This window comes from Nyctibius grandis, chromosome 9, assembly GCF_013368605.1.
Source record: "Nyctibius grandis isolate bNycGra1 chromosome 9, bNycGra1.pri, whole genome shotgun sequence".
NCBI lineage: Eukaryota > Metazoa > Chordata > Aves > Nyctibiiformes > Nyctibiidae > Nyctibius > Nyctibius grandis.
The window spans coordinates 25,120,488-25,144,549 of record NC_090666.1 but is presented as its reverse complement, the minus strand read 5'-3'; the positions used below and the strand labels follow the sequence as shown (position 1 = coordinate 25,144,549).

Below are 24,062 nucleotides of genomic sequence, written 5' to 3'. Positions count from 1 at the left end.
TTTGGATGCAGAGTGTCTGTCCAGGCCTTCAGGCTCCAAATTTCTAATTACAAACCACTCCACAGTATAGTTCATGAGACAGAAATAAGGGCCCCATCAAAAGCCTTGCACTTACTAGCACAGAACTTCAGAAGTCTGGACAGTAAATGGGAGGGAGATTGCTGGACAAGGGAGGAACAATCAGCAGTCCTGGATTTTTCTGCAGAAAATCTGTGTCGTACGGATCCAGGGGAACCATCAGGTTGGAAAGAGTTAGAAGCCATTTTGCTGGGCTGGAAAAGCTCTGCTGAAAACAGAAAAGCAATCTCCTCCTGAAAGTTGTGTCTCCTGGAGAGCATGGGGAGCAGAGAGATCTATCAGGAGACTGAGGGCTGGAAAGATAAACACGAGACACGGGATGGGCAGGCAAACAAGGTGAAAACATAAGTGCCTCCTTTGCCTGATGGCTAGTTTCCAATCATAAATACATTACAAAAGGAAACCTTTTGTGTGGGAAAACATAGCATCCAGCTGATCTCCATTCTATCAGAGCACAGCTTATCCCCAGGAGAGGAAAAAGAAGATCAAAGGAAAAGATTAAAGGAAGCCATTTTCAATTTTAAACACAGTCTTAACATGATAGAAAGGAATAATAAGAACAGCTGAAAGACACTCAGGGTCTGGGAGAGACACCTTGGCTGAAGGTACTGCAGTGTTTTCCATATTTGTCTGCTTTATTTTTAAACACCCAGAGCCTCTGCATGATCAACACTTCCTTGTAAAAGAAGGAAGCAGAGGAGGAGAGGGGTTGTGGGGAGAGAGGCAAATGAGGTTGGAAATTGATGCTCTTCCCAGCCATGAAAGTCAAAATTCCTACTTGAAACCAAATCCTCCTGGAGTGCTACACAGGCATGGGGGAAAAGGGGAGGGAAGAAAAGAAAGAAGATTTATTACTTAAGCAGATCTGAAATTCTGATGAGAAAAAGGACTGTTCAATCCATGCCCGAATGTCAACAGCAGATCTGAAACTGGGTTTGTCATATTTCCCTCTCCTTTGCACGTGCGAAAAAAAAAATTACAGGAGAGGTGGCTGAGGTTTTTAAAGAAGGGGAAAAAAGTCACTGAAGTCCCTTGATCTTATGAAGCCCTGAACTCTTATATTCCATTTATAGCTCGAGCTGGAATGACATCCCCCTTGATTAGCAAGCTGTCCAATCCAGCTGCATGTGTCAGGACTGTACGAGGCGCTAAGTGAAATATATATATGCCCTTATAGAGTTTAGCACATTGGGTCCGCCTCCAGGGCACAGGCTGTAGCTCATTCTGACCACTGCTTCTCTCCTGGGAATCACTTTTAAAGGTTTTGGGTTTTTTTTAAAAGTGGTTTTTTTTTTTTGGGGGGTGGGCACACCTTTACTTTCAAGTTTAAGCAACACAAAATGGCACCAAAGAAGGACGTAAAGAAACCAGCGGCAGCCGCAGCACCAGCACCTGCGCCAGCACCAGCGCCAGCACCTGCACCAGCTAAACCCAAAGAACCCGCAATCGATCTCAAGAGCATCAAGGTAAACAGATGAACGTGTGCTGATCGCGGACCCAAAGCATTCCCAAAGGGAAAAGTTAGCAGAGTCTCTGCTGAGACCTGCAGTGAAACGTTGCGTGTTTGGTTCCGGTTTGGGGACCGCAGTGAAATGAATGAGTAACCTCTGCCGATGGATTTGTGGACCTGCCTGAGCTTTTGATTGTTTTAGTAGCTGGAGGGGTGTAAGGCATGGTGCATGACTTAACACAAGAGTGAAGCCTGGTGATTTCAAAAGTATTTTGGAGTGTGGCACTCAGAACTTTTTACCAAATCAGTATCAGCCTGACCTGTTTGGTAAAGCTAAATCTAAAACACAACCAACCACCCCCCCCTCCGCGCCCCCCCCCCCCCCCCCCCCCCAAAAAAAACCCAACAAACTAAAGTAGGTGCATGAGGACAGGAAAGGGTTACTGAAATTTGAAATGCAATGTTTTCCCATAGCAGTGTACTAAAACCAAACCTTATTTTGCAGTTTCCCCTCAAATTCCTTTCCAAATATTTGCAACCACCTGATGACCCTTTGGTCATGTGTTTTGAGATCAACATGGCTTATCTTTAAAAGCAGAAACAGAACAAAACAGATTAAAAAGGGGGATTTGGCAGTTTCATCTATTTTCTTTTCATTTGCATTGTACAACAAACATTGATAGAGACCATGAGCTGGAAAGCCATGGATGGAAGCATTTCAAGTGATTTCCTCTCATCTTCACATATTTACTCAGAATTTGCAATTGCTGCAAATTGAAAGTAAGAAAGTCTTTCAGAGGTTTCCCTCTGACTGCACTTCCATTCAATCTCATACTGGCTCTAGACTTTGCATGCCAACAAACATCAGTGATTGTTGCCTTGCCCTTCAAAAAGAACTCCTCCATGTTGGGAAATTCTTTACTTAGGAAAAAGGAGAGGGAGGTTAAGCAGTTAAAGAGAGGAAGAGACAGACCAGTTTCTCTGGGTAGGACTATAAATAGTTATTCTCCACCTACCTGACAAGCTGATTGGTCCCAGGACCAATTTGGTAAATTCTACATAAGGAATCATGCCTATTATGGAGAAAAGGAGTAGTACAAAGACTCCTAATAGGAGGGATGCAGTGCCATCCAGAGGGACCTGGACAAGCTTGAGAAGTGGGCCTGTGTGAACCTCATGAGGTTAAACAGGGCCAATTGCAAGGTCCTGCACCTGGCTCTGGGCAATCCTCAGTATCAATATAGGCTGGGAGATGAAGGGATTGAGAGCAGCCCTGCAGAGAAGGACTTGGAGGCACTGGTGGATGAAAAGCTGGACATGAGCCGGCAACGTGCACTTGCAGCCCAAGAAAGCCAACCATATCCTGGGCTGCATCAAAAGCAGCATGACCAGCAGGTTGAGCGAGGGGATTCTGCCCCTCTACTCTGCTCTCCTGAGACCCCACCTGCAGTACTGCGTCAAGCTCTGGGGTCCCCAGCACAGGAAAGACATGGAGCTGTTGGAGCGGGTCCAGAGGAGGGCCACAAAACTGACCAGAAGGATGGAACACCTCTGCTGTAAGGAAAGCCTGAGAGAGCTGGGGCTGTTCAGCCTGGAGAAGAGAAGGCTTCAAGGAGACCTTATTGCAGCCTTCCAGTACTTAAAGGGGGCCTATAAGAAAGATGTAGACAAACTTTAGCAGGGCCTGTTGCGATAGGACCAAGGGTAATGGTTTTAAACTAAAAGAGAGTAGATTTAGACTAGACATAAGGAAAACACTTTTTTACAATGAGGGTGGTGAAACACTGGCACAGGTTGCCGAGAGAGGTGGTAGATGCTCCATCCCTGGAAACATTCAAGGTCAGGTTGGACAGGGCTCTGAGCAACCTGATCTAGTTGAAGATGTCCCTGCACATTTCAGGGGGGTTGGACTAGATGACCTTTAAATGTCCCTTCCAACCCAAACCGTTCTGTGATTCTATGAATTCTGTTTCAGGTGTCTTAATACATATAGTCCCAAGATCATGACCCATTTAGTGAAATTTCTTGAAGTTTACGTTAATTTTCACAATCAGTAGTCAGTATTTTTCTGAAACAGTAAGTAGCTTCTCATAAGACTGAAGCTGAACCCATGGGGCAAAACAAAACAAGGGCAAGAGGTAAAAAAAAAAAAAAGACATTTTGAAATACTTTGAACAATCATAGTAAAGGCTACATGAAAAGCCCACTGGTTTGGAGAATACTGTCTGAAAATTGGATTAGACCTCACATTTTACTCATATCCAGAGATGAAGAGGAATGCAAGCTAGACTTCCTACTAAATAATTTAATATGATTTGATAGCTTTCCATGTCCAGTTCATTAGGAGAAAATAGAATTTTCAACTCCAGTGATCCCAGCTAATATATCTTTACATAAATAGACTTAATAGTGTATTACCTGCTAAAAAATGGCAGGGTGCAGTCTGAGGCATCTCTACAGTTCACTCCTTTACCCAGACAGCTCTCTGTAATGGCAGGAAATATATACTGGTAGCACAGAGAGAATGCTCCAGGTTTTGTCATATTTAGACTGATAAAAGAAGATAGTCTCCCTAAATTCTCTTTCTTTTGAAAGATAATATCAGACAAAGTATTTTCCTCTTTGAAGCGGGGGGAAAAAAGCTGGGCTAGTAAGACAAAACTATCCTTTTACAACTAACGGCAGCACATAAGCATTACTATTCCTATTTGCAAATAAGTGAAGATAGGATCAGCATGATGGAGGTTACAGGACTACCCTGCAATGGAGCAGGTGGCACAGCCCCCTGCCCTGCATACTTACCCCTAGCATATATCTTTCTACAAATATCTCCTCCACGCTTCATCATGCCCTTACCAGGCAAAGAACAGGGTGCCTCAGAGGTGCTGCAAGGGTAGACAGACCCCTCCCACCCCCCACAGCAGGGGAGTCTACCAAACCACACAGCCATAGCCGCAAGGTGATACAGAAACCCACACTGCCTGCGAGGGTGACACACATCCCCTCTGTCCCTGACCTTCCCTTCTCACCTGAGACCCCACATCAGTCAAGGGCTGCCCAGGCAGACTGTGGCACCTCCAGTGCTGGGCTCTTCAAGAAGGCACCAGGAACAACCATGGTGCCTTTCATCCTGCCTTGGAGCAGGGGCAGGAACTGGACAACCTCCCAAAGTCACAACCAGCCACCCTGGATTATCCTTTTTCACCCTTTGAAAGCTCAGGCAGTGAAGGGAAACAATGTTTTCTTATAAGTGATTTGCCTCGAAGATGTGTCAGAGTCGGGAATCAAAATTTCTGAGTCTTAGCCCAGTCCTTTAATTAACATTAATTAATCCTGCATCCTTCCATGCAACCACCAAAGTCTCAGCATGGGAAAAGGCACAGCACCATTTCCAGCAAAAATTTGGAGCCACAGAGTACTTAAAACTAAGCTTTTGACCAGGACTTCATGAACGATACTGTCCTGGGGCTCTTCGCGCTGATTTACCAGAAATGGAGTCAAAGCCTCCAGGCACTTTGAACAAGGGCATCAAGTGGCCTCCCCTCCACTCCTCAGGGGAGTTAGCGGACGTGCCAGAGCTTGCTACTAATGAGAGGAGACTGGGGATGTCAGGCTGCAGTGCCATGATGACTTGGGGAGCCACACAGCAGGCAAACACACAGAAAGGCTTTGTTAGCTTTTATAAAGAGACATCCAAGCCCCTTCTAACTGTTACAGCTGGAGTGGGTAGGGGTAGAGCTGCCTAATCAGGGTTTACAGCAGCCAAGTAAGCCATATTTGGCAGTGCACTTTATTTTAAGTTGGCATCAGAGATCATAATATTCTCCAAAACAAACAAGAAGGTGGTTTACAAACATGGGGAGCAATTCTTTTGGTGGTTCCCCTCCTCTCAGATGACCTCCTTGGCCCATCTTCAGGGAATCTGGTTTTCTGAGCCTTTTGGGGTGCACACTTTGAAAGTTAGGCTTTTTTCTTTTTTCTTAAGAAGTCTCAAGCTGCATTCTTGCAGAATTCAGGCACCCCAAAATTGCCTGTCACCATCAGAAGTTGTGACAGGCCCTTCATCCTCTTCTGTTCTTTTTTCTCACTTCAACCCAATTAAAGCTAGTACTGGTGATTTGCTAGTACTAATAGCAGCTGGTATGGGATTTTCTATTTTTGAGCACCATCTATTGACTATAAAACTGAGCAACAGGAATACCTAACTGCTAAAGACTCAAATCTCTAAACTCAGCCCTTTCCCAGCTCACCTTAGGTTACAGTACAACAACCACAGGAAGAAAGTCGAGGCAAGAAGGAAGAATTTGTTTTCAAATGAAAATGTAAACACCCTTTTCCCCCTACTCGGGAAACAACATAAAACTCGACCTTCTTCACACAAGCCTTTCCAGACCAAATTTATATTTCCAGTTTTCCTTATTACTGGCATGGACTGGATTTGAACAATAGGTACAAAGGTCAAGGATTAAATCATACCTGAGAAGAAAAGAACAGGGTGATGGATGTATCAGAGTTACCACCAGGAACCAACCATGATTAAAAGCAGAATGACCACATGGGTCATTTTCTTGAGACCCCCAAGAATTCTGTAGTTAACACTGTGGCCAAGGACACTCCCAAAAAGATAGCCTGTTTTGTCAACTTCCTTCTCCCACACAAGCCCGAGTGAGCTTTGAAATGCTGAGTTGATGAATACCACTATTATGGGTCTATGTCTGCAATAACTGGGATGAGACATTAATGATGAGGATGTCGCATGCTTGATTTTGCAGCTGAGGCAGTGGGAAATGGATAAACTTCATATTGCCCAAACGGGTTTAACTCAGCCCCTATCACCAACAGGAAAAGCATGTTGTTTGTTTACTGGAAATCTAAGGGCCCTTCCCAGCACATGCAACCGGTCCTTGGACTGAGCCCAGGCTCATAGCACTAACTGCAATGTTTTGGGATCTGGGTGCTGGAGATGCTGAGTACAGTGCTTCATAGGCTTCTGCTCTACAGAGGGTGATCTGAACGTGTAGCACCCTGATCCAGGGTCACACCAGGCCCTTTACTTCCAGGATACACCTCAGTACCCTCTCTTGAGCAGAAACAGCAATTGGATTCTTGCAAGTATCCATGGTGTAAGTGATGTTCATTTGGTACACAAGGCTTCTCATGCTGGTGTTTTCAAGACTGAAATCCCAGGACACCAATTATACCATGCCTAACTGCAGATAAGCTACCTGCATCTTTAGGGGAAAAATAATAATTAAAAGCTATCAACTAGTAAAGACTTGCTAAGGCCTTGTGCAACTGTGTGATGCATGACGAAGCCTGCTGCATGGAGGCAAACTACTGTGATCGTTTGGTTTTAAATACAGAGCTCTTAAGGCAGTAAAAAGTGTTTCTCCAAGTGTCCTTAAGTCTTATTACATTCACTGTTCAAGTAGGTCACCTCTGAACAGACATTGCATTGGATATAACCAGAGAGAGATAAACTCACTAAAATGCACTGACAGAAAGCTTCTGGGCTGGAGGGCAAGCAGGACTGCAAATGTCAGCTGAAGCGCTTGGAGAGCTATTACACTGCAGACAAACTCCATGTGAAGCTATGGAGAAGAGGAATGTTAACAGTAGCTTCGCTCATAGTGCTAAGGGCTTTCTTAGGAACTGGCAGGTTTTTGCCTGAAATTTTTGGCACAGGCCTTCAGGTTATGTCTGATCCAGCTCCAGCAACGACTCCAAAAAGATTCCCTAGGACTGATATACCCATTGGACAAGGTCACCAGACCCAAGTGCCCTTTCAGGCAGGAAGGGGACAAATGCAAATATGACTTAGCCAGCCTTAAGAAGTGTAAAGGTGCCTATCTGATGCCATCCAGACCAGCTTCCTGCCACCACTTTGACCACTGAGATACAGCACCGTTCAGGATCCACTCCAGAGCAGAGCAGCCCCAGCCAAATCCCTTGCCCCTGTGAACCCTGCCACTGATGTCAGACTTGGTGGCAGTTGCTAAATCACTGCATGGGCAAGGCATGGCATAAAGGTGTCCTAGGCCAGGTAACCTGGACATCGGACTCAGCTACACACCAAGACATCCCTTCAGGACACTGTTGAAAACGAGAAGGAAAAGCCAACAGAAAAGCCACCACTTAGTTTTATTTACGAAGTTTTCAGAAGAACTTTGGCTCCTTTTCTTTGTAAAGTGCTGCTAAGCAAGAAGTCTCTCAAAAGTAGGGGCTGTCCATATATATCAGTAGACACTTTTTCATACACCTGCTAACCGGAAAAATTATTTGGAAAATAATGATTTTTTTACTACATCCATTCTTAGTAATTCACAGCTTTGGCAGCATTTTAAAAAGATACGTATAGCCTTTGGAGGGTCTGGGGGGTGACAAACTTTGGTAGAAACAATGGAATTTAAAGCAAATTACACAGAAAGTAACATTTCAAGAGCTCACAGAGTAACTCCGAGTGTTAACGGCAGTTGTGTGGCAGAGCCTTTCTCCCATCAACTAATAAATCAAAACAACCCCACGATATTTCCAAAATGGTGTTTTAAACCCCCTTAGAGCAAAGAGAGATTGTAACAGATAGTAACAAGATACTTGCGTTTATCTTACATAAGGCAAGAAGGTGGTGACTAATTTAGCCAGTGACAAGTAAAGAAAGAAGTTGTCTGTAAGGAGATACGAAACAACCAATCTGGAAATTTGTCCCCACTTCACTGAGGCTTTATTACATCTTATACCCATTGCCAAAAAGCACTTTCAACTGGCTGGTTTACCACATAGCACTTAAATGTCAAATAGCAACAGTTGAAATAACGTTAATACTCTCAGACTGCCGCTGGGAGGCATGTTAAAACAACAAATCCCTCCGAAAGTAGGGCTCCAGAGCCTCGCCATTGCCTCACGCATCCTCTCCATTAGACACATTCATGCAAAACTAACTGCAATTAGAAAAGAGACACTTTTACAAACGAGCACAACTGAACGCACTTCCTGCCACGAAGCTAACGAAATCTGTTCGAAATGGTACGATCGACAGTGCAGCTACAGCACATTCCACTCCCAGACATTTCCCAAGGGCACATTAATTAATTCAAAAGGCTCATCCAAAGGTTTTTGCACAACTGTAATGCAACTGTGAAGTTACAAGCTTTAAAAGTAAACAAGCTGGAAAGTGACACAGAATGCTTAGAAAAAATTCAAATTCATCTGCAGTTAAGTCCATTAAACTCAGATTTTGAGCTATTCTTCCAAACCTCATGGTATCTCACACATGCAATTTTCTCTCCTATATTAATGGTGGTAAGTTTTATTTCTTCAACTATATTTCCAGGCAGCTCTGTTCTCAAAACAGAGCGCTCTTTCTCAAGAGCTCATCTGCTCCTAATGTTTCTCTGCCTCGTAAAAGACATTAGGCTAAATCCATCAGGCTGTTTATTCTTACTTAAATGAGAAGTAGCCTCTCTAAAATCTGCAGCATTGATCACACAAGCTATTGAACCGGGCTAAGGGACAGGAGAATGACAGCCCGCTTCTCAGAGGGGTTTGAGAGCTGTGTAATCCTGCACTCAGTGACATCTACTAGAAAATATGTGCAGCTGTATTAATCAAAGACCAGGCATTAATAGTGAGCAGATACCACATGAACTGCTGTAGGCACAATCCTAGCTTATCTCTACCCAAAACCAAAAAAAATCCCTCTAGTCCTGAATAGAAGGCTAAATATACAATGAGTGTCCTAGGGGACTCTCCAATTTTCTCCTCTCTGATTTGCCAAGACATGTGATATGTTCTCAGTCTCTTCTATGGAGACAGTACCCTGAAATATCTGGTGACTCTCTAATAACATCCTAAGATGATTCCCTTCTCTATAGTTCACCCAAAGGGTAACAAGCAGATGGAGCAGCTGAATGCTTTAACTCCCACCAGCAACTTTTCCCTGGGCTTTTCACCCTGTCCAGACTTCTACACATTTACAGTTGTAAAAGTCGCTACACAAAGCGACCATCACTCAGCACAGCTGTACTCAGTCCCAGTGCCCATCAGCCTAAATAGGTGAGCACAGCACCATGCTGCAAAGGTCGGGGCCCTAAGGCCCAGGAACTGGTGACTTGTTGGGAAGTGAGGAACTTCAGTAAGAATTTGGAAATAAAGATTTGTGTGGACTGGGTCTTCTGCTTAGCTAGTGATACAGAGCTGCATACAACCCTATCCCCCCCACCCTATTTCACTGGAACCTGGTCAAAATGGCACTATGTATCAACAAGATGAATAGAAGGTGGTCACAAACTATACAGGGAAAAGCCTTAATCTTAAAAACAAAACAAAAAACCCAACAAAAAAACCCAAAACACACTACCTTTTTCTTTGGCACAGATAACCTTCTGGATAACAACTTTGTCCACAAGTAATGGCTAAGCCAAATTAAAGAAATCCAGGTCCTTCTGGTCTTTCAATCATTTATTATTTCTGCTGGGGCAGGGGGCATTCATTTTTTTTAAACCAAACTCCCTGAAATTTCAACATCTTCCCTAAAGCCCCAAGACTCATCATGTCCTCTAACAATGCAGAGGACACTGCCAGGACCAGAACAAAGATCAGATCACTGCAAAATACTTCTTTCTACCTTTTGAAGTTTGCAAAAGTTCCTTACAGAATCAGAAATCTTACCTTTAATTTTATTTAAGGAGTGTTTGAAATATTTTCTATACCGAGGCCATTCATTGTAGGTGCCCTTAATAATCAAAGCAAGTAGCACTTTAAGCCCCCAACAGACCCTCTTGGCTTAAAGCAGGGTGATTCTTAATTCAAGTGAATGCACCATGCCCACACTATAATATTTCTCCCCAGCAACACTCTGTCTAGTGAGCTTTTATTTAAGAATCAGTAATAAAATGAAGGGCTCATGCAGTGAGACAAATTCTGAGCCAAAGTCCCACATGGTCAAAAGATCGATCAGCTTATATGTAGACCCCTCTCAATTTATACATATTTGATAGCCCATTCAAGCTAGATGGCTAATCCAGGTATCTGTTTTCTATGCCCAAGACAAATGCACCCCAATTATTTTCCGCTTAGCATCCAAAGTCTTTTGGGATGAGTTTTGCCATAGCCAACCATAAAGCTTATCTAGAAGTAAGAAAAAATGTTCAAGAAAATTAATTTAAGTTTTCCTTTTTAAAAAAATTCTTTTTTAATCCTGTTCGCGGAGGAATATTTCCCAGTTGCCAGGCAAGCAAGAGGCTGAGGGCAGAAGGAAAATTCCACAAAAGGCAACATACTGCATTGACCCAGGCAACATTTCAGCTCTGCCAAAGTCTTTAGAAAGCTCCTCTATTAATGCATTGGGACTGATGGCCAAGATCTATATTAGCTTTCTCACTGCCCAAGCTCCAGCCCCAGTCAGTATTAATCAGGAAGCCTGCACTGTGCTAAACCTATGTTAGCTAATTCAGACAAAAGCATCAGCCCTCTTTTCTATGCAGACACACCTGATCATGGCTACACTTTGTCCTGAACACATCCCTGTTCCCACAGGCTAATAGATTACACCTAGCTGAAAAAACAAAATTGAAGGATTGGCAGTGGAGCATTTTTCATACTCAGTATATTTTCCAGATATTTCTCCAAAAATGCGAATAATTGTTTGGACAGAATGTTTTCCAGCTAAAATGGCGAGCTTAGAAAATTCTTTTGGGCTTGGAGGATGCTACATGGTGGGACTAGATCTTTGCCACTGAAGAAGTTGCACCCTCCACCTCCTGCAACCTATGTAGAAACTCCCTACTTGTAGTCCCATCGCAACCCCTCCGCTCTGCGACCCAAAAAAGCAAGTACCCCTCTTCCCTACCATGAACAGTTAGCCTCCCAGTTCACAAAGCCTTTGGCGGTCTTAACTCCTATCACAGCTTCTCCCTTGCTTCCACATCACAAAAACCTCAGCAGCACCTCCTCTCACCACACCAATGAGCTCTGAAGCTGGCACGCTGGTGTCCTGCTTAACTCCAGCCGTGAAGGAAGAGTGTCCTAGAGAGCACAGGCTACTGTGAATACAAATTTCCCACTGCCCTGCAGGGCACATCTCCACATTGACCTAGCAACAGAGGTTGCATGGATAATTTTTCCCTTAAAATGTACATGACCAGTGCAGAGGAAGAAAGAGCTTCACAGGTTCACAACCTCCGTCAACAGGTTAATCTTCTGCTCGGTGCCAACAACTGGATCACCCTGCACAGACAAGCAGCAGCACCACTCATCTAACTTTGAGCGCTATGTTATCCATATAAGGGGTTGAGCAAAGCCCAGTAAAGGTATGAGGACCATCCAGCTGCATCTAACACGCAACCTGCAAGTCACTTGTTTGCCCAGCCAGCTGGGCAAACATGTGGCACCTCTCACCGTCAGCGCTCCTTGTTCACTGACTTTATAGCTTATTGGAGAAATAGAATCCTTCCCTATAAGGAAGTCTTGGTAGGTCTGGACAAGGAATATCACCTCTTGACAGTATGGACCCAGAAAGTGCTGACATGAATCTAACTTACTGCTTGCCACTCCTGCCCCTCTCCAGCCTCCTAAAAATAGCCATCATAAGATGTCCATCAAGACATGGAGCCTCCTGTCACTTTGCCCTAAGAAAGCTAAAGAACTCGTCAAGGGGAGGGACCGCTTCCTTCTGACACCTAATCCAGGCAATGCCGTCAGCACCACCAGATAAATAAGGGGAAGAAAGGCCAGGAAAGAAGGACCACTCTCAAGACCTCTCAGACCTCCTGCCCGTCTGCTGCTCTGCTTTTCCAACTCTCAACCATGGTGGGTCCACTGGAAATCTAATAGTTAGCAGCAAGCCAGTGTATTTTACAGAAGTAAATTGGGCTTCTTGCTCAAGTTAGTTCTAGGGGGGGAAGGACAGTCCAGAAGACTGTTTAGGTTTGCTTGGCTTTCCTCCTTAAACCTAAAGGACTGCGTGAGGTTTTCCAGTTACCCTTGAAGTTCTGCACCAGGCAACAGTAGATGTGCAGCTCCTGTAGCTTCAGACAAAAGGGTTACAACAAATGCTTAGAAGACAGCACTAGCATATTTATTTTAAATTGGATACAACTTGCTAAAGTGGCAAAGGAAAATAGTAATATTTTTATAGAAGAAAATATCATAGTTTAGTACTTTATGAAACAATGTACTGTCAAAAACTAATTTGAAACACAAGCTCCAAGGGATTGGTTTAATTTCTACGTTAACGTAAAAAAAGCTGCTTGTTAAGCAATATTACTTCAAATGGTCTCAATAAAACAGGTCTATACTAAAACAGTAAATGACCTGATAGTACATTAATTTCTTCTTTGTTAGTCAAGAGATTTTTGTTGCTTCTAGCTACAACCCTGGCTTTCCCTGGGATGCATATTTTAATGGAATCTTTAGAAATAGACCTGGTAATGCAACAAGGGAAGTTGCTAGTTTAGGTTGCTATGGGCTAATTACATTAGGCAAGACAGACGTGAGAGCACTCAACTACTTTGTGCTATATGCTTTCTCTCAGTGCATTTTCAGCAGTACTAGTTCTCTTTTCTCTCTCTTTCTTCCCAACTGCAGTCCTTCACTCCTGACCAAATTAATGGTAAGTGAAATAAAAGTTAAAATTTAACAGGGGGCAGGAGGGTCGAACATAATTGCTACCAAATGCTAAATATTCACTAGTCTTAACAGCTCTTTCACTATCTCCATTACTTCTGCGCATCTGTCAGGCCACATTTTTGCTGTTTTGGAAGATGACTCATGGATTGAGCTGGATGCTTTAGAAAACCAAAAGGTGCTCCCCCAGCCCCCCTTCCTAAGCTATTTTTTGTGATTGATTTCCTTCCAACAGATCGAGTTCTCCAAGGAGCAACAGGATGGTAAGTTACAAGAGAGCCAATGTGTTTTACATGTACATGGTTTCAGAGAGAAGCTACAGGCTCAGAAGTTTAACCTTTACAAAAAGATGAGCTAGGATTTCAGCTGGTATAAATCACCACACTCTTGACTTCAGAGATACAGTGCTGACTTATGCTGAACAAGAATCTGACTGTAGATTTAAATGTAATTTATCTAGGTGCTTTTGTGCTGTCCAAGCTGAGAAGTTTCTGCCATGGTATGAAGGGGAAATACACTGGTGTTACCAGCTCTACCTACTGAACATTTTTCAGTTGTGCTCCTGTACTGGCTGTTCACAGGGATGCTGAAAACAGGTCTTGCATTTCAAAGTCATGAGGGAAATAGGCAGATGAAGAATAACAGAAGGAGAGAGTGAGCTGAAAATTTAACTTAGGTGCAGTGACATTGCAATTTGACGCGAACAGAAGATGCAAGAGGCCTACGTGTCACTTTTGCCGGGAGGTGTTGTGGAAGGGGAGGAAGAAAGGATGTTTTACTATAAATACATTCATGAAGCACGGCAATAATTAGAAAATAAGTGACTTGTGTAAACAGTTGCATATAAACACAATAGCCTGGATATGCTGCAATTCTTGAGCATCTTGCTGTACCCTCTGCTTCACAAGCCACCAGCAAGTTCCAAATTTTTTCAATCATCTGGTAGAAAGATCTGATTAAAAATTCTGACATGAACAAAAATCTCCATTGAAGCTCTAGAAATCTAAGCTGTAGTGTTCTAAATATCCTAAGAGATGCCAATGGTATCCTGGGGTGCATTAAGAAGAGTGTGTCCAGCAGATTGAGGGAGGTCCTGCTCCCCCTCTACTCTACCCTGGTGAGACCTCACCTGGAGTATTGTGTTCAGTTCTGGGCTCCCCAGTTCAAGAGGGACCGACATGTACTGGAGAGAGTCCAACGGAGGGCTACGAAGATGATTAAGGGACTGGAACACCTGCCTTATGAGGAAAGATTGAGAGACCTGGGGCTTTCTAGTCTGGAGAAGAGAAGACTGAGAGGGGATCTGATTAACATGTATAAATATATGAGGGCTGGGTGTCAAGAGGAAAGGGGCTACCTCTTTTCACTTGTGCCCTGCGATAGAACAAGGGGCAATGGATGCAAGCTAGAGCACAGGGAGTTCAACCTCAACATGAGGAAGAACTTCTTTACTGTAAGGATTACAGAGCACTGGAAGAGGCTCCCCAGGGAGGTTGTGGAGTCTCCTTCTCCGGAGACTTTCAAGACCCATCTGGATGCGTTCCTGTGTGACCTGCCCTAGATTGGTCCTGCTCTGGCAGGGGGGTTGGACTCGATGACCTGTTGGAGACCAGTGTAGGGGAAAGGGACCTGGGGGTCCTACTGGACAACAGGATGACCATGAGCCAGCAGTGTGCCCTTGTGGCCAAGAAGGCCAATGGCATCCTGGGGTGTATTAGAAGGGGTGTGGTTAGCAGGTCAAGAGAGGTTCTCCTCCCCCTCTACTCTGCCCTGGTGAGGCCGCATCTGGAATATTGTGTCCAGTTCTGGGCCCCTCAGTTCAAGAAGGACAGGGAACTGCTAGAGAGAGTCCAGCGCAGAGCCACGAAGATGATTAAGGGAGTGGAACATCTCCCTTATGAGGAGAGGCTGAGGGAGCTGGGTCTCTTTAGCTTAGAGGAGACTGAGGGGTGACCTCATTAATGTTTTTAAATATGTAAAGGGCAAGTGTCATGAGGATGGAGCCAGGCTCTTCTCAGTGACATCCCTTGACAGGACAAGGGGCAATGGGTGCAAGCTGGAACACAGGAGGTTCCACTTAAATATGAGGAAAAACTTCTTTACGGTGAGGGTGACCGAACACTGGAACAGGCTGCCCAGAGAGGTTGTGGAGTCTCCTTCTCTGGAGACATTCAAAACCCGCCTGGACACGTTCCTGTGTGATATGGTCTAGGCAATCCTGCTCCGGCAGGGGGATTGGACTAGATGATCTTTCGAGGTCCCTTCCAATCCCTAACATTCTGTGATTCTGTGATTCCAACCCCTAACATTCTATGATTCTATGCATTTGGGTTATATTAAATAACGTAGGTTTAAAGCATGTCAAAAATTCAGTAGCAAATGTAGTAGACTTCTCACTGTAAACAAAGCATTTAGAATGGCAGATGCAAGGATTTACTAGAAATCCAGAGGGAGAGGCATAGCTAGAAGCAGGTCTTGAGAAAGCCCTAAACTTCCTGAAGACCAGCCTGCTCTGAGTTACACCATCAAAGCAATAGGGAAAGGTGTAGTGCAGTAAGTGAGACTGGAAACATTTCTCTTCCTGCAGTCCAAACACTCCTGGTCACAAAGAAAATCATTTGGACTCTTCCTCACTTTTTAATTCTAAAACTTTTACAAAAGGGTTGGGAGGATTTATGGAAAAACACCATCAATTCAAAGCTGCTGGCATGCATATAAAGCAAAATATTTCTTTCAGCTTCCCTATGTATTTCAGATCATCCAGCTGCTGTAATGACTGAACCGAGCAGCAGGGAAATTAAAAGCTACTTAAGAGACAGAATTTCCCAGGAACAGAGATGTCCCACCCTCAGCAATTATTTCCATCCACATAGGCTGACACACCAGCAGCTGGGTGGTACCCTCCTCAGAGGGGGATTTTAGACATGCTTATTCCAGCAGATCTATAAACTAGCATTAGCTATATATTAAAAAAAAAAAAAAAAAACACCAAAAAAAAACACCCCACACTAAAAAGCAAAGATATATTGCAGTGAAATGCATGCCTGAGAGACAAAAATAAAATCAGGCCTTTTCTCTGAGCTGGGGAGCGGTGTTCAGGATCCAGTGAACATAAAACTTCATGGGATTTACAAAACAGAGAACTCTCCTGATGGCTTTGCTAATAGCAAACTGGCACTGTTTTATACCTTGCTCTGGCTAAACATCATTAATGCACCAGGTGAACGCTCAGATCATATAGTATAAATCACTACAGCTCCATCGACCTCAGCTGCTAGAGCAAGAGCTGATATCAAGTTGGTAAATTGTAAGGGGAAGCAGTGCGCAGGTCCAGTCAGCCTTGATTTCACACCCCGCAATAAAAGCTGTAAGGGAAGAGGGTTAGCAGTAAAGGGTTACAGGCCTCTCACATCAGACAGTAAGAGGATTAGTTTCAGATGTATTAGATTACAGCCTAGCAGGCTGACATCCTGTATCAGCAGTTCTACTGGGTGCCAGCAACTCCTCCACTAAGGCAGTATATGGATGGCTAAAGCAAGAACATAAATACCTCTGCATCACACGTCCCCAGCACAAGATGAAGACATGATTTGAAATGTGGTTTATTACTCCTAAATCTGCCCCAAGGCACAAAGAGCATTCCACCTACACACACTGTGAAACACAAAGTCTTTGTAGCTGCTGGAAGCATGTCAAAACCAAGGGAGCCAAAACACAGCATCATCAGACACCGCAGTACGGAAAAGATCAACAGCACAGTCCAAGATGCTCTTGACTTGTAAGGTTTGAAGATAGCTTTTTAGCTAGACCCTTGAATTTTGCCCCCCCCGCCTTTTTTTAAAAACGCATTTCTTGATTCATTGCAACGAATACTCTAAAAAACCTGAAAAATACAGTAAGATGATTAACATGGAACTTTGCAACAGAAAATGAAAATTGGTAATGCAATGAAGGCAACTGTCTGCTGATTTTTGTAGGAGAAATGTCTGTACCCCAAGTCCTTGGTCAGCAGCAAAGGGGAAATAAGTGAACATTGATCACCTGGCAGCACTGAAAGAAGCAAAGTCTCAACGTGTATACACTGGACATGCACTGGGATAAAACACCACACAAGTATTACCACTGGAAAAGCTGGATCTGTAAGAAGCAGGGACATATTGCAAAGGGTAGACAAAGGAAGGAACAAACAGGAGTAGAAACGTCATTGTAAGGCAACTTTAAGGGAAAACAAAAGTAGAAACATTTGAAATCCACCCTTAAGTTTCCCATTAGCACTGTGTAGTTGAGATGCTTGGATAGCAGGCAGGACACATTTAAGCAGGCAGATGTTTTGCACTGCTAGGTACTTGGACAGAAGAGTCCCAGTCCTCTGGTGAGATAAGGTAGAGTGGATAACAACATTTTCACCTTCTGCTGCTATGTCATGTAACGAAACCTGTTCTTGAATGGCAATGTTTGTAGAAAGCTTATCTTCCCCCATGCTTGAAATAAGTACTGGGTCAATCACAAAGCTATTGATGGCTATTAGAGCCAGGAAAGCTATGAAAGGTAGATATAAAAGTTTAAAAATAGTGAAACCAAAATGTCAGAGGGGAAGAGTTTTTCTTGGGATTGTGGGCCAAAGATTTCCCTGGCTAACTCCCCTGGAGTTGGTGGAACAGTGCCAGGAGACAACAGGCTCACATCTTTGTCAATACAACTTGTCAATAAGGAGCTGCCTGGCTTAATTTAACTGTTGCTCTTCCCTTGCAGACTTCAAGGAGGCCTTCCTCCTCTTTGACAGGACTGGTGATGCCAAGATCACCCTGAGCCAGGTTGGCGATATCATCCGGGCACTGGGGCAGAACCCTACAAATGCTGAGATCAACAAGATCCTGGGCAACCCCAGCAAAGAGGGTAAGTACCCTACAGTCTGTCATGGGCCCTTCTTGAAGCTGGGGAACTGTAATTAGGCAACATCAATAGTCACAGCAGGAGGGAGAGGAGCTTCTCTGATGGGGAGCAAGGAGGGAGGCTCTGCAGCAACAATACATGGAATTTCTGCAGTTCCTTTTGAAGAGGATGATGATGGGGAACATAGTGCTCAGAAAGAGGAAAATTTTCTCCTTAGGCTATGGAAAATTCTCTGTAGAGATCATTTTGGTGTTAACTCGGTGTAGGGTGTAATACACACTCATTGCTGCTTACAGTCCATCTGTGCCCCAGCCCTTGCTGAGGAGCTGTAAGTCCATTTCTAACAGCTGATACTCAGCTCTTCAGGTCCTTCCAGCACAGATCTTCTGCATAAGCCAAGACATGCCCTGGGACTGGAAACCCACCTCTATATTTCTGCTGACTAAGGTAGTCTGCTCAAAGATCCTACAAACCTGGGCATGTTAAAGCATATGTTGGCCATTTATTATAGTGGCCATTTTCTACTTCCTTTTCTCCCTTCTTAGAAATACAAGAAATAGTAAATATTGGAGTCATCTCCTTCTAACAAGGACCTAGCTGCAGAACCACATTAAGATGGGGGCTAAATTATACTCAAACCCTCAGGCCTGGTAAAGACAGCTCTGAGGAACAATTCAGAATACCCGAGTTAAGCGTTAGCACCACCAAGAAGCACTGAGCAGAGGACTAACACAGAGGTGAGACCATGACAGTACTTTACGTGACTACAGCAATAACTGACAGTGATTTTGATATAGCTGGGTAGTAAAATGGTTTCTGTAACAACTGTATATTCAAAAATATCTCGCATATTTCCATCTATTATATTTCATCGCTGCCCAGATGAATATACCTGCTCTTTGCAAAGATCCAGACGGAAAAAAAAAAAAAAAAAAGAAAAGAAAAGAAAAGAAAATAAGATCCTTTTATTTGGCAGCCTTGCTCCAACAAAAAACATTTGGGGAAGGCCCGAGGACTACAACTTCTGCATCATGAGAACAAAGGGGTTAAATACACTAAGCTTGTGAGTCTTAAACCTCCACACTGAACATGTCAATAGTAAATTTGGCCACCACCCCCACTAGACATTCCTGGTTTTAATTACTTTATTCTTTTGCTAATAGTCTCTGCTACCACATCCAAGAGACCCTGAAGAGGTCAGTAACACGTCAGCAACCTCAGGGGCTTGTCTAAGTCACAACATTCCCCCCAGTTACCTTTTCCTACTGTCGGGGCTCAAGATTTCCTTTTTACTGTATTCTGTAGTTTCCCCCACTCCCAAAATCCTTTCAAAGATCAACTCATACAGCAAGTTTAACTTATGAAAGAAAAATACAACATACATAAGCATATAAAGTTATATGAGAAGAGGGGTGGAGCAAGGATGTGAAAATTAACACCCAGAATAAGAGAGAATCCAGATTCTGCAAAGAAACTGACAAATCCTGAGGCAAAGACTAGAGTAAAGGATAGAAAGAGGTGTGTAAATGAGGTGGCACTCTTTCCCACATTTGAGGGCAAATATCCCAAAAGAACACACAGAGAAGTGTCTAGCATGTAGCAAATGGTGCTTTCTTTCCAGAGATGAATGCCAAGAAAATTACTTTTGAAGAGTTCCTGCCCATGTTGCAAGCAGCTGCTAACAACAAGGAACAGGGTACCTATGAAGACTTTGTTGAAGGTCTGCGTGTCTTTGACAAGGAAGGCAACGGCACAGTCATGGGGGCTGAACTCCGTCATGTACTGGCTACTCTGGGTAAGGGATTATCATCTTTGTGAGCACTTTAAAAACTGCTGCTGTTTGAAGGCATAAGAGAGGGCTGAAAGATATTCTAACCAGTTTGGAGAGGTAGGAGGCTACAAAACCAGAGAAGACTCTGGGTTTCCTAACTGGGAATCCACAAGGAAAGCAAACACAAAACTCAGCAGAAAGCCCGAAGGAAAAGGTTTGGTTTATTACTTCTAAATTCAGACTAGGTATTAAGAGTGCCTGTTTCTTAAGGAATAGAGAGAAAAGGCTATACACCTCTGACATAATGCACATGGACAAAGGCAGAGGATTTGCTGCATAGTTTCTTTACTCTGTAGGAATAACTACAATCCCTGTGTCTATATGCATGTGCAGAACTTCTAAAGAAAGTTAAAATTCATAAAGCTCAGTTAATATATAGGTCTTTTTGTTACTAACTCAGAAAACAAGGAAAGCCTTTGGAAAAGCTGCAGGGTTCAGCCTCAGTTGCTTGTCTGTGGAAGAATTAACTGAGCTCTCTCCACTCTCCAGGTGAGAAGATGACAGAAGAGGAAGTAGAAGAACTCATGAAAGGTCAGGAAGACTCCAACGGCTGCATTAACTACGAGGGTAGGTGCAAGAGTTCAACACCCTCTCATCCTACATTTCTTCTTTTCTCTCTCACTGAGTTTAATTGCCGTTGGCTTTTAGCTTCTCAGGCAAATCAGTTAGACAAAGCTAAGCTGAGTTAGGTTGAAAGGCTTATGCATGAAAACAACTGTTGCAATACACCTAGCCTGCAGTCACACCACTCAAGAGACTAGATTCAGCCACAGCAGAGAAGGTTACTTCAGTCAACCCCAGATCTCTAGACTCTGACTTTCTGTAGAGCAGTTGCAGTGATTGGAACCAATCCTATAGCTAATTATTAGGCAAAGTGCTCTATTTCTCATATATTTAATCTTATCACACTTAAGCAGGATGAGAATTTGATTAGTACAACATTAAACACTTAGAACTTGCTATCACATTGTTGGGTCAAATCTGATGAGGAACATGTGTTTTTAATGCTATCAGCTCACGAACAGCTGTTATTTTAAAAGGTATTTCCAAAAGTAACATTTGCTGCTCCTTCTAACTAGCGTACCTGTATTTTTCCACAGCATTTGTAAAGCACATCTTGTCTGTTTAAGTGAACTTCCGCAGATCCAAATGGTATGTTCTTCTCATTTGCACACTTAACCTTGTCTGTTTGCTGTGCTTAAAGGCTTCTGCATGCCCATGGCCAGACGTACATTACGAAACCAACGTGACATCATCTCCCCAACAGAAAGAAATAGAACAAAATTAAACTGTTGTCCAAGAGCAAAGAAAACAGGAGTGCACATTCCTGATCTTGTTCACAGCTCTATAACTGCTTGGAAACTGTGTTTAGTGGATTTTTCAAACATACCTGAACTGTGAAAAGAAATGCTCAGTTCATTCATGAGCACAGAAATGCCTAGGCTTAAATATCACCCTAGATCTCTGTTGTCATACAAAATTGGAGTTTAAGCTATGCAAACTGACAGCCTGAGACATTTATCTTATAAGCACATTGAGATTTTTTTTAAAACAAAAAAAGGAAATCAAAGCAACATCTTCTGATAATTTATAGAGTTCTATAAAGACAGAGTAGCCTGAATACTTCTGTGAATTATTTTGCTCTTCAAACAAAATAATCATCTGAAAGAGTATTCCAACAGTCATGATCAATAGTCAAAAGAGGGCTTCAAAAATACCCAATCATTTAGCAGTACTTCTACAAGTAGGGAAAAAAAACAAACTCAAACCCCTACAACCTTGATATGCTGCTATTTTGTCCAAAGAAAAACCCAGCAGCTGTCTTTAAAATGCAAATATAAAATGTCGTCGGTCTGCGAGCTTATTTGAACTATTCCAGCCCAGGAGAGACACACTCCCAACAAACACCTCAAAATAGAAATCAAGGGCTCAATTTGTCATTTTGCAAGTGTTTCTTCAGCCAATGTTAACTTCAAGTCCAACTCTCCCATTCCTCCCCAGAACAAGTCAAATTCAGAAAGACCAGATGGCACTTGAGATTTGCCTCAAATTCTTGCTCAGTCTGTCACCATCAACATGGAAACTGCATAGAAGTGGATGACGTGCCTCCAACCCCACCACTTTTTACCAGTGCATCCATAAGTATTACCTCTGGATCACTACACTTTCATTTAAGAAAACCTGAACTTTCACCAAGGCAAGCTAGATGGAATAAACTGCTACCGTCCAGGACCCATCCATCCCAAGTATCTCTTTCCATGTTGTTTCCATTGAAACAATGTAATCTCTTGGAAAAATAAAGCATCAATAAATCCCTGTGGTCACTTTGTGGCTATAAAGTCTTTTTTTCCTCTAAAGCTGTTCACACCCACTCAAATCAGCACTCAGCACTTAATTTATTTTCTCTGTATATTGCATTTCACAAAATAAAGTTTTATGGAAAAAAAAAAAGATCTAGACATCTCCAGGAGGTCACTCTACTTAATTTGAATTAAAAGTGTTTTCTTTAGGGACTGGGAGAAGGAATAATTAGGGAACTACCACCTACATCAACACTTAAACATTTTGGGGAGAAGAAGACCTGGTAGCCGGTGTCAGAACAGCTCCCGAGGGTGGCACCTGCCCTAATGCACCAGGCAAGACCCAAAACCAGCCATGGAGGTCCTGCTGCAGGGGGCCACACAGATCCACTCTTCCCAGCAAAATCTCCTCCGTAATGCTGCAACAGCAGGTCCACAACACGATTTGGAAGGGATCCTAGCTACCCCTGTATTTACAGCTTTATGGACAACTAGAAAAAGCAATCAGAAATATCAGCCATGCCGAAAGGCTCTGTATCTGGGAACCAGCCCTGGGGCTGTCGTTCCCTCGGCCATAGCAGGAAAAGTCCAATTGCCTCTTCTGCAGTGACAGTGGGAATAGCCATCGCTCAGGGAAGTATTGTTACGTGCACATCCCTGCCCTTAACTGTAGCTCCTCTCTCTTTTCCTTAAGCGTTCATGAAATTGCCTTAATCCCCATCTGAGGGTCAGCTTGTTCTATTAAAATCCGACTTTGCCTTATTAAGTTACTACACACTAAATGACCATAATTCAAGTGCCAACAGGTGCAGCGGGGGTGGCTGGCACCAGAATAAACCACAGCCGTTGAAACAGCAGCTGCCTCTTTTCCGAGGCTTCCCAAAAAAATCTCCCATTTAAACCTTCACCATGCTGCTAGACAAGGCCAAATGAATCTCTGAATTATACCCTGCCCATAGACTTATGCCAGCAGGTAGTTTACAGGTGGTTGCGGTTGCTACGTGCACAATGGGAAAGACTCTTGACAGAAAAAAGAAAAAAAAAAAAAAAAAAGGAAGTTGTTATTTAACCTTATCCTAAAAAAGGCAATGAAAAAAAGTATGAGATACATCAAAGCAAGTTATTTATAGGGACTCAGCCCAGAAGGCATTTCTCAAGGGACTTCTAGACACCCTACTGTTCCTCAGCATACTGCCTACACATACGTGCTCCACACGGTTCCTCTTTCCAAGAAACTGCGGATCTCAGTTGCTGGGAAAGCAAACAAACAAGAACCAAAACAACATTTCACTGTGTGTGCTGTCAGCCTCCTTTTTACACTGCCCTGTCACACTGCATTGACATGTAGTCACAGAACCAGCCTAGCCCAAGGTTAGACGCAGCCCTAAAGAAAAGGCGGAAATTTCCATCATATTTTCCTTTCTGAAATGGCAAGTTTTATTAATTTCTAAAATATCTGGGGCCCAACCCTGGATAACTAACAAAGTGGGATGACTTCTCATCAGTGCAGAAGTAGACAGATTTTTAAGCCACCCATTTTTAAAAACTCACATTCATATTTTTGTTTAAAACAAAATGTTAGATTATGACACATAACCAGCCTGACAGTATTTCTCTGAACTCTAATTGCAAGCAATTAAGGTAACATTACCTACACTAGTCTCAAAAATTAAAGTAGAAATAATTTTTACAGACAAAACATGAAAACAAAGAATACTCCTTTCTCATTCAGCTGAGACTGAGTCTCAAAGTATTCCACAGAACTGCACAGGCAATGGATTTTTATGCTATCCAAAGGTTTTAGTAGTTTAAAAATACCCCACCACAAATTTAGACAGAGAAATATCTGAAAAAATGTTCATGTTCTTATAAGACAAAATTCTTTTGG

The 24,062-nt window shown here is 43.1% G+C and overlaps 1 protein-coding gene across 3 annotated transcripts; it reads left to right on the top strand.

Moving 5' to 3' along the window:
* Window positions 1–1,257: 1,257 nt before the first annotated feature.
* Window positions 1,258–22,198, top strand: MYL1 (myosin light chain 1). 3 transcript variants are annotated; one of them, XM_068407186.1, is made up of 7 exons: window positions 1,258–1,544; window positions 13,386–13,413; window positions 17,903–18,046; window positions 19,665–19,838; window positions 20,364–20,441; window positions 20,975–21,026; window positions 21,876–22,198. In XM_068407186.1, the coding sequence occupies exons 1-6, from the start codon at window positions 1,419–1,421 to the stop codon at window positions 21,001–21,003; spliced, it is 579 nt and encodes a 192-aa protein (XP_068263287.1). In that variant the 5' UTR covers window positions 1,258–1,418; the 3' UTR covers window positions 21,004–21,026; window positions 21,876–22,198. The 3 variants fall into 3 exon arrangements, with proteins under 3 accessions (XP_068263287.1, XP_068263289.1, XP_068263288.1); XM_068407188.1 differs by lacking the exons at window positions 1,258–1,544; window positions 13,386–13,413 and adding exons at window positions 12,230–12,334; window positions 13,112–13,136; XM_068407187.1 differs by lacking the exon at window positions 1,258–1,544 and adding an exon at window positions 13,119–13,136.
* Window positions 22,199–24,062: the final 1,864 nt, after the last annotated feature.